This window comes from Pseudophryne corroboree, chromosome 1 (genome assembly GCF_028390025.1).
Source record: "Pseudophryne corroboree isolate aPseCor3 chromosome 1, aPseCor3.hap2, whole genome shotgun sequence".
Lineage (NCBI taxonomy): Eukaryota > Metazoa > Chordata > Amphibia > Anura > Myobatrachidae > Pseudophryne > Pseudophryne corroboree.
This window is the reverse complement of record NC_086444.1, coordinates 137,605,643-137,622,485: the sequence shown is the minus strand read 5'-3', so window position 1 is coordinate 137,622,485 and position 16,843 is coordinate 137,605,643. Positions and strand designations below refer to the sequence as shown.

Below are 16,843 nucleotides of genomic sequence, written 5' to 3'. Positions count from 1 at the left end.
TGGAGTATTCAGTTTTCCCATTTCCTGCACAGTTTTTGAAACCAAAGGGTGTACTGTGACTTTTGAATCACCCTGTATATATTTATAATGGTGACGTTGGATGCAGTGGAGCAATGTTTTTCGAATCGCACTGCACCTGCATCCCAATTTTCTTCATACAGAGTTGCAGATTAAATTTAGAAGCACGGTAGCAGAAATGAAAAGGGTGTTCCTGGACTGATAGGTAATGGGGGTGGCTACCAGGGCAGTGGGGGGGGGGGGGGGGGTAGCAGACAGGGTCTCCCCCTGTACAGCCAGCACAGTGTCTGTTTTTTTTATTGACACTGCACTGTTCCGTTGCAACAGTGTAGCTCCGAGCAGAGAGTGAGCTGCGCCTATGGCCAGATGACCACATAATATTACACTCAGGTGGCAGGCTCCATTGGGCGCTCTACGAGCGACTTACTTTTAATATATGACATCTGCCTTTTAGAGGAGCATAGAGCAGTTTAGAGCGTATACAGTGGTGTAGAGGAGCATAGAGTGGTGTAGAGCAGGATAGAGGAGCATAGAGGGGTGTAGAGCAGGATAGAGGGATGTAGAGCAGGATAGAGGAGCATAGAGTGGTGTAGAGCAGGATAGAGGGGTGTAGAGCAGGATAGAGGAGCATAGAGGGGTGTAGAGCAGGATAGAGGAGCATAGAGGGGTGTAGAGCAGGATAGAGGAGCATAGAGTGGTGTACAGCAGGATAGAGGGGTGTAGAGAAGGATAGAGGAGCATACAGGGGTGTAGAAGAGCATAGAGGGGTAAACTCATGACTCAATGGATATTTCCCATTGTGTAGGGACGTGCAGGATCCATAAGAGTTGGGACTGAAAATGAGAGGGGCCCAGGGGCAGGACTGGAAGTGGGAGGAGTGATGAGCAGAGAGAGGAGGGGGTCTATATTAATTCTTAAACACCCCACCTCTTCCCCCAAAGCAAGTTCTAGATCATCCCCTCGCGGCTTTAAAGGCGAATATATTGGGTCTTCTGGGACTGTCGCTGGCATGTCATGGGCACATGGAGATGTTGGGTCTTATGGGAATGTCGCTGGCATGTCATGGGCACATGGAGATGTTGGGTCTTATGGAAATATCACAGGCATGTTACGGGTGCATGGAGATGTTGGGTCTTATGGGATTGTCGCTATCTTATCACGGGAGTATGGAGATGTTGGGTCATATGGAATTATCGCAGGAATGTCACGGATATGCCACAAAAGGAGTTTGCTTACAGAGATGCACATTTGCTCATGGAGACCATGAAAAACTGCACTTGCCATAGGGCTAAAGACACACTAGACTAATGCAGCATCTATAGGCGCTTCGTGTGGGCATCCCAGTCCCTGCACATTTGGACACACGGATGTACACCAGGGAAGGTCTTTGTACTGGTATTAGCATAAAGGGGGTCATTCTGACCCGATCGCACGCTGCATTTTTACGCAGCGTAGCGATCGGGTCAGAACTGTGCATGCGCCGGCTGCCCGTCTCTGCGCTACGATCGCCTCTGCCTGATTGACTGGCAGAGGCGGTTGATGGGCGGGAGGGGGCGAAACAGCGGCGTTTGGCTGCCGTTTCATGGGCGCGGTCCGGCCAACGCAGGCTTGGGCAGACCATGAGGTAGCCCGCAGCAGCAGCGTGACGTCACACGCAGCCGCTGCGGGCCGGGAAGCGATGAGTAGCTCCCGGCCAGCACGCTAAAGCTGCGCTGGCTGGGAGCCACTCTTGAAGTGCAAAGGCATCGCCGCTGTGCGATGCCTTTGCACTTCTGCGGGGAGGGGGGGGGGCACTGACATGCGAAGCGGACTAGCCCTGTGCTGGGCATCCCCCCGCATGCCTGAGTTCATGATCGTAGCTGTGCTAAATTTAGCACAGCTACAATCAACTCGGAATGACCCCCAATGTCGCAGACACTGATGTGTGCGACTCACAGAATCAGGCATTAGTGATCATTATCTAAGCAAATGGAACTTCTACAAGAATCTAATATTTACGAAAATTACTTCAAATGTAATTGCTTGGCGGCGAAATTATGATAGTTGTATGATTTAAGGAAGAGCTCTGTAATATTATTAGACACCCCTCTAGCACAAAAACATATTTGCCCAATTTCCGGGAATCCTGCCATTCAGGAAGCACTGACACCCAGCCTCTCCCTAATAACCTGCTTTCAATCTCTGAGCTTTGGAAAACTTGTGGCTATGAGATTGGTCTAATCAGCTGTTATCAATGCAATAATTGACAGAACAACTGCTGTTCAAAAAAAGACACACATATATAAATACAGTCATGGAATATGCATAATTAGATAAGTGAGGAAAGAACCTTCTAACGTCTACAAATTTAGACTGAAAAAAAAAATAGATTTGGTGATTTTTACATTAAAGTAATTTGGAAACTTTATGCTTTGATCATTGGTTGTTAATAGGATTTTGGTTTAGGAAAAGGCAGGGGTAGGCAATCTGTGGCTCTCCAGCTGCTGTGGAACTATACATCCCAGCATGCCCTACCACAGGCTTGCTGTTAGGAAGTTCTAAAACTGTGGCCGGGCATGCTGGGATGTGTAGTTCCACAGCAGCTGGAGAGCCGCAGGTTGCCTACCCCTGGGATAAGGCATTGTGACTCCCCTTCGGTGCAGCCAGGGAAAATGAGTCCTATTAATCTGCCTTCCATTACTAGTTGTAGCGCCCAGTAATCTCCCTCATATTACACATCCCATATTTTCATTTTAACCAGCCTCAAGCGCTGCTGTCCTCTTTCTAGAAATTACTTTTCATGCCGTATTTAAAGGTGAAGCCACAAAAAAAAAAGGATCAATCTGATATCTTAACGAAACGGTTCTAAAATGTTTATTTTATGAATAAATGAAATGTGTCGTCTGTTAGATCACTTGTATTGCGGCTATTATGTCAGTTGTTTATGCAGTAAACAATGTTAGCATTGCTAAACTGCTGGGTGAGTTTGACCTTAGACCATGTAGTATCTCTGGCAAAGGCAGACCAGGGGAGTAAGTCAGAAATTAGATGTACTGTATGACAAGACAGCTTCAATAGGACTTTTAGAATCTCAAACAGATGGTACAAGTGGCTTATCAACATAACCCAATTTACAAGAAAAATCTGTAGAGCTCTAGAAGAAAAACAAAGTGCTTCAAAGACAAGTGGGCATAGCCTAATAGTATACAATACAAATCCTCAGAGAAATGTTGTTACGCAGCAGTGGAACAGCTAAAGGTTTCATGTTAAAGACCAGTTTGCTGTATGCATTGGCTCTCATGCATCTATCCAATAATTTCAGGCTTCTCTCTCTTTTGCATCTTCAGATTTTCTTAGCTCTCAAGAAAAGTCTCTGCTTAGTGATGAAGATAGATGTATTTAGCTTAAGCAGTGTCAGCCATTTTGTTAAGTAGAAGCCATGATGTAGAGAAGTAGAAGTATGCTTTGCTGGTTAAATCATAATAATGCTGACATTTCACAGTTAGTACGTTCTGTGCGAAGCAAGGTCATAGCTATAAGTCTTAAAAACATGTTATTAGACAGTCTCTTGTGTTTAGACTTCTCCTGAAGGACACGTAGGAGGGTGTCAGCCTGAGAGGAGTTATGAGAAGAGATGCATTATTGTTTTTGAAATGTGACGTGTATCAAGTGTTCATGCAAGCACCTTTTTTCTCTATATAATGTCATGCTAAATAAAGTAGAGCGAGTCTCATTTTGGTGGACATAACTGCGTGTGGTGTCTGCTTCCTGGGATTCCCAATCGATTGGTAAACAAAGGGTAACGAACAGACCATTGAAGGAGATTGATAGTAGGAGGTTTATCTCCAACACTAGTTTGTACTAGAGAAGACAAATGAGTGTTAATGAAACAACATGCAGAGTCACTTTATACATGACGCGTGCAATGCAGGTAAACGTGATATTACCGTTAAGCCGATGTGTTTCTTGTTTATTGCAGTGTACTCCCAAATGCGGTCCTGGGTTTAAACACCGGATAGTTCAGTGCAAAAGCAGCGACCTCTCCAAAACCTTTCCTTCCACAAATTGTCCAGAAGAAAGCAAGCCTCCAGTCCGTATACGCTGCAGCTTGGGGCGCTGTCCGCCTCCCCGATGGATTACTGGAGAATGGGGACAGGTAAGTAACAAAATCAGTATTCGCTGAAATGTAGCGCTTTGGCCTTTAGAACATTTAAATAAAGAGTTCTATTGTCTGTGTTCGACAGTAGCTTCATGAGATTCAGAATGAAATCTTGTATACTGTATATACTTTTGTTTCACATTTCTAGTCATTTATTCCATGGACAGTATAGTAACTGAAAACGAAGAACACATCAGTATGAGTTGAATCTAAAAGGGAGTGCAAATAAAGTGAATTTAAAAAAGACATCTAATGCACTATGAATAATAACACTATTAAGTTAGGTACCACTGCTCAGATCTGTTCTAGCAACCTTCTAGAGAAAACCTCAAAGCAGGGAGTACATGGCGTCTTGAGCACTATTTTGCTCAGATCTCTGAAAATATTTATTTTGGACAGTCACTACCCCTGACTCTTATAATGTTTGATGCAGATCGATGTAAGTATTCAGTATGCCCCATCACGGTATAGCAGCAGAGCTGCACAGCCTCTCAGTGTAGAGGAAGACAAGAGCAGCCATTGACGATGAGCGGTACACAAGCCATAAGCCACCACTTCCTGCGTATTGACCTCTGACATACTCTCAAGACATTAATATTTCCTCTGAAGAATATTCATTTTGTTGCTAGAACGCACAACAGTCAACTAGCCCCAAGTGTACTTTATATATAGTCCGTCCACATTCCCTGCGTGTGATCAGTCATAGTTGCACCACTGGGTATAAATGGGAAGTGACTGGGCATTCTTACAAGATGCATTTGACATCCAGGAGGTCAGGATGTCCAAGCTCATCATCTGTATTGCACTTATTGTGAAAGCCAAGTATACTGTAGTTAATTTTAATGCTGATCTCACTGATAGTGTACTTTACACTTTTTGGGTTGCACTGGATGCTTTCAATGTAAATGGTTTTCAACATTTAAGGGAATTTATTTAATTGACGCGCTCATGTAAGCCAAATGTCTTGCTTTATCTTCTCACATCAGTCTGCACCATTCACCCTATGTAATCTAGGCATCATTCAGTTCTTACCTGTTTCTCACTGATTATTGTGGTATTAGTGACGTGTACAGATCTAAAATCTTCTTGAGCCACAGCATGTTTAGTATGTATGGAGTTATTTATTTTATTTTTTATTTTATTAAGAATATATTTTTATCTATTTTGGAGCAGTCCCTATAAAGAGGTTACCAATTCCGGTTGTAATGGGATTCTATTACAGATCACATAAAGAATTAAAATTGATGTGGTTGTATCTGTCTATCACTGGGGGTCATTCCGAGTTGATCTCTAGCTGCCGTTGTTCGCAGCGCAGCGATCAGGCTAAAAATCGGCTTTTCTGCGCATGCGTATGGGGCGCAGTGCGCACGCGCGACGTACTTTCACAAAAAACGATGCAATTTCACACAAGGTCTAGCGACGCTTTTCAGTCGCACTGCTGATCGTGAGTGATTGACAGGAAGTTGGTGTTTCTGGGCGGAAACGGACCGTTTTCGGGGAGTGTGTGTAAAAACGCAGGCATGTCAGATAAAAACGCAGGAGTGGCTGGGGAAACGGGGGGGGGGGGAGGGTTGGCCGAACGCAGGGCGTGTTTGTGACATCAAAACAGGAACTAGACTGTCTGCAGTGATCGCAAGGTAGGAGTAGGTCTGGAGCTACTCTGAAACTGCATGAAAATATTTAATAGCAGAACTGCTAACCTTTCGTACGCACTTCTGCTAAGCTAAGATACACTCCCAGAGGGCGGCGGCTTAGCGTTTGCACTGCTGCTAAAAGCAGCTAGCGAGCGATCAACTCGGAATGAGGGCCACTATACGGTCCTTTTAGCAAAGCTGTTTGTTGTTAAGTAGATTTCGATGTGGTCCTCATACACCTTGACATTGCACCATATGTTAGTTTCCATTTGCAGTAGTGTCCTAGTTATTTAGGATTATTTTTTTTTTGCTGCAAAGGAATTGGTGTAAAGCTGCAGATAACGCATAACAATGCATGGCGTTTGCCTTTTACTCACACTGCATACTTTTCCATCAGTTTTGTGTCTTACTTTGCTTATAGTGAACTGGTATAAAGTCACAGATTAAGCACAATGCATGGCGCGGGTCACTCCTATTGGACGTATCGATTGCCTGTTTACTGTAGATTGTTTACTTTTACCTCAGCTTTGCATCTTAGTGTACCTATAGTGTACTAGGTAGGATTCATATTTTGGCTCAGATAAGTTGGCAAGTCTGTGTCACGCTATACGGGGTTATTTGGTGCAATTTCAGGATGGGTTTATGTGGACACATCTGTACAAAGGATCCATCTTAAGTCATTGTTAATGGTACATATAATAACATCCTCCTCTTGCTGTATTCATTAGTGCTCTGCACACTGCGGTCTGGGACAGCAGATGAGAACCGTACAGTGTCTCTCATATACGGGGCAAGCATCTAGCGACTGTCCGGAAACTGTTCGCCCTCCGTCAATGCAGCAGTGTGAAAGCAAATGTGACAGCAGCCCGATCTCAAACACAGAGGGTGAGTATTGCGGATCTCCTCAGTAGCTGCCATTCTGTACACTGCGTGGAGCCCGGTAGTGTCTGGTCTAAACTCTGTAAACAGTGCGTGTACCAGAGCAGGTAAGCAAAGCAAGTAATAGAAAGAATTAATAAAGCAGACATGAGACAACGAAAAACACGCACATCACTGGTTCTCATTTCCTTCAAAATGGTGAGTCAAGACGGGTCTGGAGTAGACTAAACTATTTCATAGCTACAGTCATTCTTCATCGAATACTTTAAATATTACTGAAGCCACAAGCAGCCGTGTTATAAGAACAATGGAGAATATATGAAGGATTGAAGCAATTTTATTTAAAAAAAAATAAGAAAAAATAGCTCAAGAGTGACTTCTGTACTGTGCTGTTGTGACTTTACTTCTACAGGATTTTATACTGCCCGTTTATGTACTGTTTAATGCATTTGGTTCCACAAAATGAAAATGAAGTAAAAATAAAAATGTACATGAGAGCAAGAAAGATGGATTTTTCCCAGCTCATAGGTGCGTATTAAATGCATGACGTTTTGGGGGCGATAACAGCCACAATAAATAATGACCACCTGATAAAGCAATTCTATTATTCTGCACGCCCATTAATTATAGCACTTGTCGTGCCCAAATAGACGGACAGAACTGTGTCTCCCTGCGGCACTTGTGCTGGAGCGGAGCAACAAATGAATTGCTCTGTCGAACGCCATCTAGTGGCAGCCACAGGGAAAAACAACTGAATCTGCGCCCCCCCATATGTGTACATGTTAGCTGTTTCTTGTACATGGGGAATTGTACACTGCATTTTATATAAAGTTCAGGTCACCTTAATTTATTATTTAACTGCAGGGTAAATAATCTTGTGTTGCCACCATTCTGCTTTATTCACCTGCACAGATACTGTTGTATACCCTACAACGTGAGTCTTCAACCTGTGGCCCTCCAGCTGCTGTGGAACTATGCATCCCAGCATGCCCTGCCTCAGTTTTAGCATGCCTTAATAGCAAAACTGTGGCAGGACATGCTGGAATGTGTAGTTCCACAGCAGCTGGATGGCTGCAGGTTGAAGACCCATGCCCTACACTATGGTCAAGTCATTGCTATCTACTGTACATGCCCTTTGTAGATATGTAAAACTGTGTGTGAGGTGGGGGATTTAGCACCTGTTAGATTTGCTTTTCGTCCGAATCCTATTCCTGTGTAAGCAGTGTTGATGTGATTGGACCTAGAGCTTTTGGCCAATTAGAACATTCACTAGAGAAGCATTCACTAACATTAGAACATTCGCAGGACCAGACCAACCTGTAGCCAGAGCATCAGAATGCAGCTCAAACGTTCAAGCCAACTGTCAAATAGACATAAAGCAGAATTGGCAGTCGTCCTTCCTGCTCTATTCATAGACAATAAATCCCATACAAACATGAGCTCACAAATACAGTGCGACATTCTGTGGTAAAACTCGGTGGTTGTGTCTTCTAATCGTTACAGCTGCAAAGTTAATTCACACTACATTTTGCAGCGCTCCTCTGTGCGCTTGAACAAGAACAAAATATGAGTGAAACTGTAAAATTGTTGTGGGCGGACATGGTGTGGCCTTCACAAGTAAGCACAGCCTGCTGTAGTGTTTGGCCGCCCCTGTTAATTTACACTTCCACACATTTATCTGACATTTCATCTCATTTGGGCCTCATGATACACCTACAGTTGCATGCAGAAGCTCAAGTACCGTTGCTCCAATTATGTGTTTTGTTAGAAAGAAGTAGAAATAAAGAAACACACATATAGGGTCTTATTCAGAGTTGGCCGCTGATGCGGACGCATCCTAGTTTGTCGAACATCCACAAACTGAGCACACGGAGCAGCCACATTGCACCTGTACAGTCATTCACATTGCGGGCACATCCTCGAAGGATGCATCCGCAAGATTATTATGGTGGGCATTATGGTTGGGTACACGGCACTGCAAGAGCGTGCCGGGAGCATTTTAGGAGTGGCAGCGTGACGTCACACGCATTGCTCCGAGAAAAATTGGCGCAGGCATGGGTCGACCTTAAATCGTGGGGTGGCGCCACACACATGCTGGGCGTCCTTGCCCTGTGCTGGGCTGCCCCCAGCATGTGAGTAGATGGACACAGATCTTGCTGCGGAAGCATGATCTACGTCCATCTCTCAATAAACCCCCATAGTGCCTGTTTCAGAGGTGGATAGAATTGCAGCTGCGCCTTTGTGCGCAGAGCTTCTGTGTCTGCTAATGTTTCATTGGGCTTGCTACTGTCATTTTTTTTTTCTCTCATTTTGATTTGGTCTATATCATTAGCTATTGGTGGTAGCATTCTGAGTTGTTCGGTTTAAGAAGATATTAAAATATAGTAAAAAAAAAAAGAAAAGAAAAAAAAAGTAACTGAATAAGGGGAATAGAGACAGGAAATTACAAAATGTAGAAATGCAATAATACACTGGTGCGGAAAGAACATACAAAACAGTGTGTCCCGAAATCGCAGTTTCCAAGCGTTCCCTGTGGCCGGCTCAAAGGCTTTCTATTGCCGCTGTATACTTTCCCCACTTTCCTTTGCAGAAGTCTTCTAGGTCAGAAATATTCAGATGTCTTCTTGCATACACTGTAAGTTTAACATCTCCTCACAGATTATCAATAATATGTAAGTCTGCAGACTGTCAAGACCGTTCCAAAACCTTAATTTTAATAAATACTTGACTTTGAGGTATTTTTTATGTGCTTTGCTGAAATATCTCTTATTTTCAGATTCACTCATTCTGGTGCAGTAACTTTTAGGATTGTGGATGCATCATCGCATGGAAAGTGATAAAATGGAGAGTGAAAAAGTTCCAGCCAATCAGCTCCTAACTGCCTTGTCACGGGCTGTGTTTGAAAAATGACAGTTAGGAGATGATTGGCTGGTACTTTTTAACTCTCCATTTTATCACTTTCCAAGCGATGATACATCTGGGTGTATTTTAGATGAACCAAATCTTCCATCCATCCAGCCATTATTTTCTGTGTCACGCTACACAGATGCCAAGGTGCTGTTTTCATCAAATGTGTCCCCTATTTTTATACAAATGACCAAAAAGTTTCATTTTTGATTCTTGAGTCCATGAAGCTTTGAGCAGCATAATTTTTCAGGCTTTGAGTGCTGACATTTGATGAAACCATACAAAAGATTTTACTGCTGGCAGCAACTTTCGTACTATGGACCTGGGGACCTCTTCTCTGGTAGCAGCTACACCATCTGCAGGTCCCTGGCAGTGATAAGTGCATTTTGCTTTGTCGGACCACTTTACGAGCCGTCCTATCAGATTTGTTGGGATTTCTAGACCCTGCCTTGACTACCACAGTTCCTCTTAACTTCCATTTTTCTTGATGATGTTTCTGTCAGTGGAAATTGCAAGCTGGAAGTGTTTAGATTTCTTTTTACTGTCTTTCCCTGCTTTATAAGAGTCAATTATTTTTATTTTCAGTTCCTTAGCTGCATAGAGGCACTTATGGTTGTGGAGAGTGGGCAGTACATCCTGAGAGGTTCGATGGGTTACAGCATTGTTTCTACTTTAGCAGTGTCTACATCTGTCTTAATTTAAGGCCTAATGGGTCCAAATTTGAGGCCTCTAATGAATCTACTGGAAGGGTGCCCAAACTTTTGTGCATGCCACATTCACTGTTTTATTCAACTTGTTAAATTCAGCAAATAGTTACCGTGAATGAAAATATACATAAATATGTTATTATCAAGTGTTTACTCTTTATGTTGTTTCTCTGAGAGGTTCAGCGAAACATGACATTTCAGAAGGGGTGCCATAAACTCCCTAACGGCCCATGACTCTCTACCAGGCATGTCCATGTGATTCCAAATGAAGGGCACCTATTAAAAAGAGACCCCTTTATCATTCACGAAGGGGGTTATAGCCTCCTTTTAGACAACAAACAGCATAAGCTTATCTTGCCACCATCTATAGATGGTGACAGCGATATGGTCTTCATTGCCGGCAATGGGGACCCAGCAACAGCCTTTCCAGCTTGAGAGAAGCGTTCCAGGTACTGCAGGGTGCCAACCGGGTGCAAGTGTCATGCACATGACACAGCAACCCGACGCTGGCAGCGTGTCCCTGGGCAACAAAAATAAACAGAGCCTGATACATGACTAAGAATGCAGATAGAGGTCAAAATACAGCAGAAATAAAGCAATTTACATTATATAGAGAAGCTTCTATAGCAACCTAAATAACAGTGAAGATAAAACAATTGTTACAAGAATGTTCTAGTAAAGATAACAGTTGCACCTGTCCTCTGCTCTGCTATCCCCTTTTTCTTCTTACAGTAATGTTTGTTCTCTTCCATTTTTATGGGTGCGAGCAATTACAATGATTTGATTGGTGAAGGATGTTGTATCATATACAAGTAGATGCGTATTCAGCAAATACAGTTTTATGGCCTATAACAAGAAACCGCATAACTCCAGATGATTTCCAGGATCAGTTAAAGTAACCGTCTACAGAGCGACTGTCGATACTTTTCTTCCTATGGTACTAATGCCACTGCCGAGGGTGGGTGTTAGTGGGAGGACCAATAAGAAGCTACAGTCACAGTTATTGTGCTTATTGTGTCTTCTGATTGATGCTACCCCTCTTCTCCTCTCCCTCATTTTACAGCGTTGAACGTAAAAGGTTTGCTGCATTCTGTCATAATGTTACTTCAGGTTTAAGTTCACATATACCGTACATGAATAAATGTCCAACCTATTACAGTAGAAATCTTCATATATAAAACCAGTCTATTTATGGTTCACAGTATTTAAAAAACAAAACATTTTAATACCGGGGCTTGTTAATTATTCTTTTCATGTTTTGTTTCCCCACAGAATGCAAAGATGTGAACAAAGTGGCATATTGCCCGCTGGTGCTGAAGTTCAAGTTCTGCAGTCGCGCATACTTCAGGCAAATGTGTTGCAAAACTTGCCAAGGACACTGACCCACAGCATGGCAAGGGGAAGAGAGAGCATTGTTATCCGCTGTTGTGGAGAGAGTCCACAACCCAGAGAGACACAGAGGGGAATGAGATAAATGTCCTTGAAAAGGGATAGCCCTGTGTACAACATAACCACTCGTCAGCCGCAGCTGACAGGATTGCAGTATTTTTTAACTTCTGTGAAGTGAATTTATTATCCAAAGTGCTGGACACCCCAACAAGGAGAAGAGCCAAATTGGAACACTTTGAAACAGTCTAACAAAGCAGACTATGGGACGTTTGTGTTCCCCCGATTACCACAATCACCGAGCTTACCTCCTTGAACCATTTTTATGATGGACTTGCAAAATGACACTGAATCAATTTGTATTTAAAACTTTTTTTTTTTTTTTTTATGTAGCTGTTGTGCCTAAAAGAGAGAAAATTCTTAAGTCATAGCAAAAAGTTATAATTATTTTATCTCAATTTTACAGCACCACAATTTAAGTTATAAAAACGGGCTTTGAAATGTTATTTAAGAAGCAATTATAAATCAGAACTGAAATAGGTGTATTTTGTTATTCTGCCTGAATTCTTCTTCATAGTTTTTTCTGTAATACCGCTGTGAAGCAAATTACGTATATAATGGTATACAGTTGTCAGTATTCACAGGTGCATCATTTAATACCTGCATAGAGGACATATGGCAGGTATAAAACTCACTCAGAGTAGCTGAAAGCCAGCTTAGAAAGAATGTTTGAATGTCTATTAAAAAGAAAAGAAAAAAAAATAACACATTGCCTGCAGTCAGCTATTTTGCTAATGTGAAAAATATAGGAAACAGTTGGCGTTGGTGCTATCTTTCTTATTAGGTAATATAAATATATTTAAAACAGGTTTTAAAAATATTTTTTCTAGATTATTGTACTTTTCTGTGTCTTCTCTCTATCCGTTCATTGTTCAATGAGAAGTTTTCAATAATTCCTAAACCAATTTGCCATTTACATTTTGTAACTCCCTACAGCAGTGATTTTCAACCTTTTTTTTACTCGCGGCACACCGAACAATATTTTAAAATTGCCAAGGCGCACCATCAGTTCCCCACAGAAAAAAAAAACAAAAAAACACACATTGGTCCTCATAGTAAAAAAAAATCCAGACATACATTGGCCTCCACAGAAAAAACAATCACATTGCTCCCCACATAAATCATATTGCTCCCTATATAAATCCTATTGCTCCCCACATGAATTATTCACATTGTTCCCCCCATAAATCCTTATTCTCTCCACATAAATCCTATTTTTCCCCATAGGAGAATACCCCCCCCCCCCCCCCAAAAAAAAAAAAAAATATTAGCCCCTACAGGTCAGCTGTCCTCCTCCCTGTCCCACAGTGGTGGGGGTTGTTCATAGTGGATTGCTGCGAATACTGAGCAGCAGGCGGTCGGGCAGGTGTGGATATGGGTGGGCAAGGAAAGCTGTGTATGCAGGCAGGAACTGGAAGATGTGTATGCAGGCGGGTGGGCTGGCTGGATGGTGAGACGCGGCGGCCGTGACCTATGATATCACACCGCCGCGTCTTCAAGGCATACGTCATGGCCGGAGCACGACTGATCCTCTAAGAAGAGCCCGGGCCAACAGTTCACTCTGAAGGTGCAGGAAGCTGCTCTGGCTCCGCGTGTGACACACCTTGCAACTGATCGCGGCACACTAGTGTGCCACGGCACACTGGTTGAAAAAGCCTGCCCTACAGTCTACTCTGTACCGTGAATGGCTGCCAGTTACACAAATAAACCATTGTCATTTCACCATAAATGATTAAGTCTTAAAGAAGGTAAATTTAAAATTCTAAATGCGTTAATAACAGAATTACAAATTTAATTGTTCTAGGAACGTAGGGGCAGATGTATTAATCCTGGAGAAGTGATAAAGCAGTGATCAAGCAGCGATAAGTGCACCAGCCAATCAGCTCCAATATGTAAATTAACAATTAGGAGCTGATTGGCTGGTGCGTTATCAGCTTCCACTTATCACTGCTTTATCACTTCTCCAGGCTTAAAACATCTGCCCCATAATTCAGTCGGATATATATCCAATAACAAGATCTTTCTAGATAAAAATTCAATGAAGGGGGACCCTATTTGTCTGGAAGTTTAATGTACCTTTACAGACACTAGAGTGGACATAATATATACAGAGATTATACACAAGCACCTCACTTTCTGCTATAGATATACCATTTATGAATATTTGTAAGAGAAGCTATTGATGACCATTTAGTGTCATCAGAATAAAATCTAAGCTTGTCTCTTAAATATTGGAGCATCTATTTAACATAGTACATGTTCAAAACAAAGTTGTACAGTATGTCTTTTCCCTAAAGCACTTTATTTCATTTGTGCTCCGTGTGCATCATTTTGTGACTTTTGGGGTGATTTTAGGGTTTTCCTGGTGCAATCAGATTTTTGCACCAGTCTTGCACATGTTTAGTGATATAATTGCTGTTAAAAATTTATATACCATTGTCCGTAACCTCCTATTCTGTATTCTGAGTCACGCGTCATCATCTTTCCAACTGTACGTAGGATTAAACATGATTTACACACTAATGTAATGTTGTGAAGGTGGCATGACACTGAAGCAATATGTAACAAAGTTCTGTAAACCACTTAGTTTAGGAAAACTTAGAGACATGTTTTCAGTCCCTCTTTTCATCAAATCAATTCAATAGTTTCTATTACGTTGAGTTCCAAGTCTCACTAGAGAGGACCCAGTAAACCACTTTAAAGCCAATTACAGATTTTTTGTAGTGTTTCTAAACATTAATTAATGAAGTATGTCATGAAATTGCAAGTGAACCCTTCCAAGTCCAAATGCCTTTAGAAAAAAAACACATTGGGACAAAATGTCCAGAGTAATCCTCTAATACTTTGAAAACCATACAGTCATGTTCACATCTCGTATGCCTCTCAACCAAAACAAGACAGTCACGATTTTGATGGGTGATGCTGGGGTGCCAGAGTAAGTCCTGGTGATTTTTACTAAAATTAACTATTTTAGAAAAAAAAACAGACTCTGGAGGTTGCTGAAAAAAGATGCAGTGATTTCTGTAGAAATCACCATGTCCTAATTTCTGTCCTTCAAATTGAATAGCACATCCCTTTGGCTTGCAGTAAAAATGTTGTTTTAGTTTCCCGCCCGCAATTGAATTCCCATCTTGGAGTCCCAGAATAATGGCATGCTGACACTTGGGGTTCCAGAATAATGGCATGCTAACACTTGGGGTTCCAAAGTAATGGCATGCTGACACTTGGGGTCCCAGAGTAATGGCACACTGAAACCGCTTGAGCAGCACGGCAAGTTACTATTGCAAGGATGTTCTTGCCGATATGATGGCAGCACTGCATGGAAGGAGTTCTGGAAATAATCAAGAGCCCTTGGTCATTTGAGGTGATCACGTAAATGTTAGACATGGTTATTGCAGAAAGCCCTCTTTGCTAGAAGGGTCTGATCAGTACTGTGTTAGGGAACTGAAATGTTCTGGGTTCCACACAGGCTTAGTTTTCAGTAAACATTTGTGCTAGGAAGAGAACTGAATTTCTATAGCAGCTTAAAAGATTATGCCCAGTTCTTTATCTCAAATCATAGATTCTGCTCCTCATATACTGGCACAGTCATCTTCGCTGTACTTACTCTCACCATTGTTTTATGCAAAATAGCATTATGGTGTCCTCCACACGCCCTAACAAGCACAAAGAGAACTTACCGATCTTTTTTCAGTACTAAATAAATGTATTAATAAAAGTGAGATGCGTTATGTTCACTTCAGTATTTACTAATGTGAAGTAAAGTAAACAATAAAGAATATGAGGTACATTACTAATCGTTCCAGGCAGATACATCATTTATGACATTATGAAAGTAATGATGCTACTTTTTGGTACAATGTTTCAAATAGGATTGATCATTCATTTCATGTTGTAGCGGTATACAGTTGAGGGGCTTCGGGTTCCTTTATCCTTCTAGTAGAAAGTGTAATTTGTAACATGAGGGTTTGCTTGCATTATAATTGTTAATTGAGTTTATCTTATGTTTAAAGTTGGATGAAATTAATATTACCTCAAAGGAAACTGATACTAACAGTTTTTATCAATATATTTCGCTTTATCCCTGGTGCTAAAAATTGGGAGTCATGTATTTGTGTCTTGAGTAAAGCCACACTGAGGTTGGCATTTGAGAAACTCCTTCAAACAACAGCAAACGAGAAATAATAGAGAATTGTCTAGAATAAAAAACAAAAAGATTTGGATCTGTTATTAAGGCAAAAAAATCTAAGTCTGTCTCAGAATTAAACTGTTCCCAATATTAGAATGTAATAAAATTAAACTATAATTATGCTGCTGCTACAGAATCTTAACATGGTACAAAAGCTACTTTCTGGGTTTTTTTAATTATTTTTTTAAACATTGGAACAAAATAAAGTTATGTTACAAATTTGTGGGGTTAATGGGCCGATTAGTTTTAGGAACTGGAAGTATTGTACAAAAAAAAAAAGGAAAAAGAAAGAGACATCTTTTTGGTGCTAAAACTTCCATTCCACTTTTGGCAAATGTTTAATTATTAAATGTGCGTAAATCTTAAAAATGGTCAATTTCAATATCAACTTTATTAATCGAGTGAACATCATATAGCTATCATTAACATTACAGAATGGAATTACCCATGTATTATCGTGATTAGTTGCTTTTTATTTTGTACTCCGTATTAATTTGGTACACTGTTACTAAAATGTTTGGCTTTTCTTTTGTAAGTTATATCCTAATTTATTACCATGTTTCCTAACACCTGTTCTCCATTTGTTGTGTTTAATTAAATACCTGTAACAGTTACATTTGACACAAGACACCATTTAAAATAGATAATATTATTAAAAAAATAATAAATAAAAAAAACGAAGCTTTTAAGAATGACTGTATGGCTAACTGTCATGTCTGCTTCCTTATCAAAATGGCGGGTCTTTCATGCATACAAATGTCATGCTTCTGATGCCGTAGGTGCAGATTAATCACGGCCAGTGTTTGCTGAAAACCAATGTGCGAGTCTGAACACGTGTACTGCCAGCTACAGTAATTATTCAGCAACGGATATTGCAGTTCGGGAATAAGTTGAAAAGAGCAAAACTGGTATTATGACACAGTGG

General features: G+C 41.3%; 1 protein-coding gene across 1 annotated transcript in view; it reads left to right on the top strand.

Moving 5' to 3' along the window:
* ADAMTS6 (ADAM metallopeptidase with thrombospondin type 1 motif 6) overlaps positions 1–16,546 on the top strand; it is a 452,024-nt gene extending 435,478 nt beyond the window's left edge. Inside the window, exons 23-25 of the mRNA XM_063963153.1 lie at positions 3,977–4,153; positions 6,519–6,675; positions 11,556–16,546. Coding sequence (XP_063819223.1) covers positions 3,977–4,153; positions 6,519–6,675; positions 11,556–11,665 — 444 coding nt within the window. The 3' untranslated portion in view covers positions 11,666–16,546. The remainder of the gene's footprint in view (positions 1–3,976; positions 4,154–6,518; positions 6,676–11,555) is intronic.
* Positions 16,547–16,843: the final 297 nt, after the last annotated feature.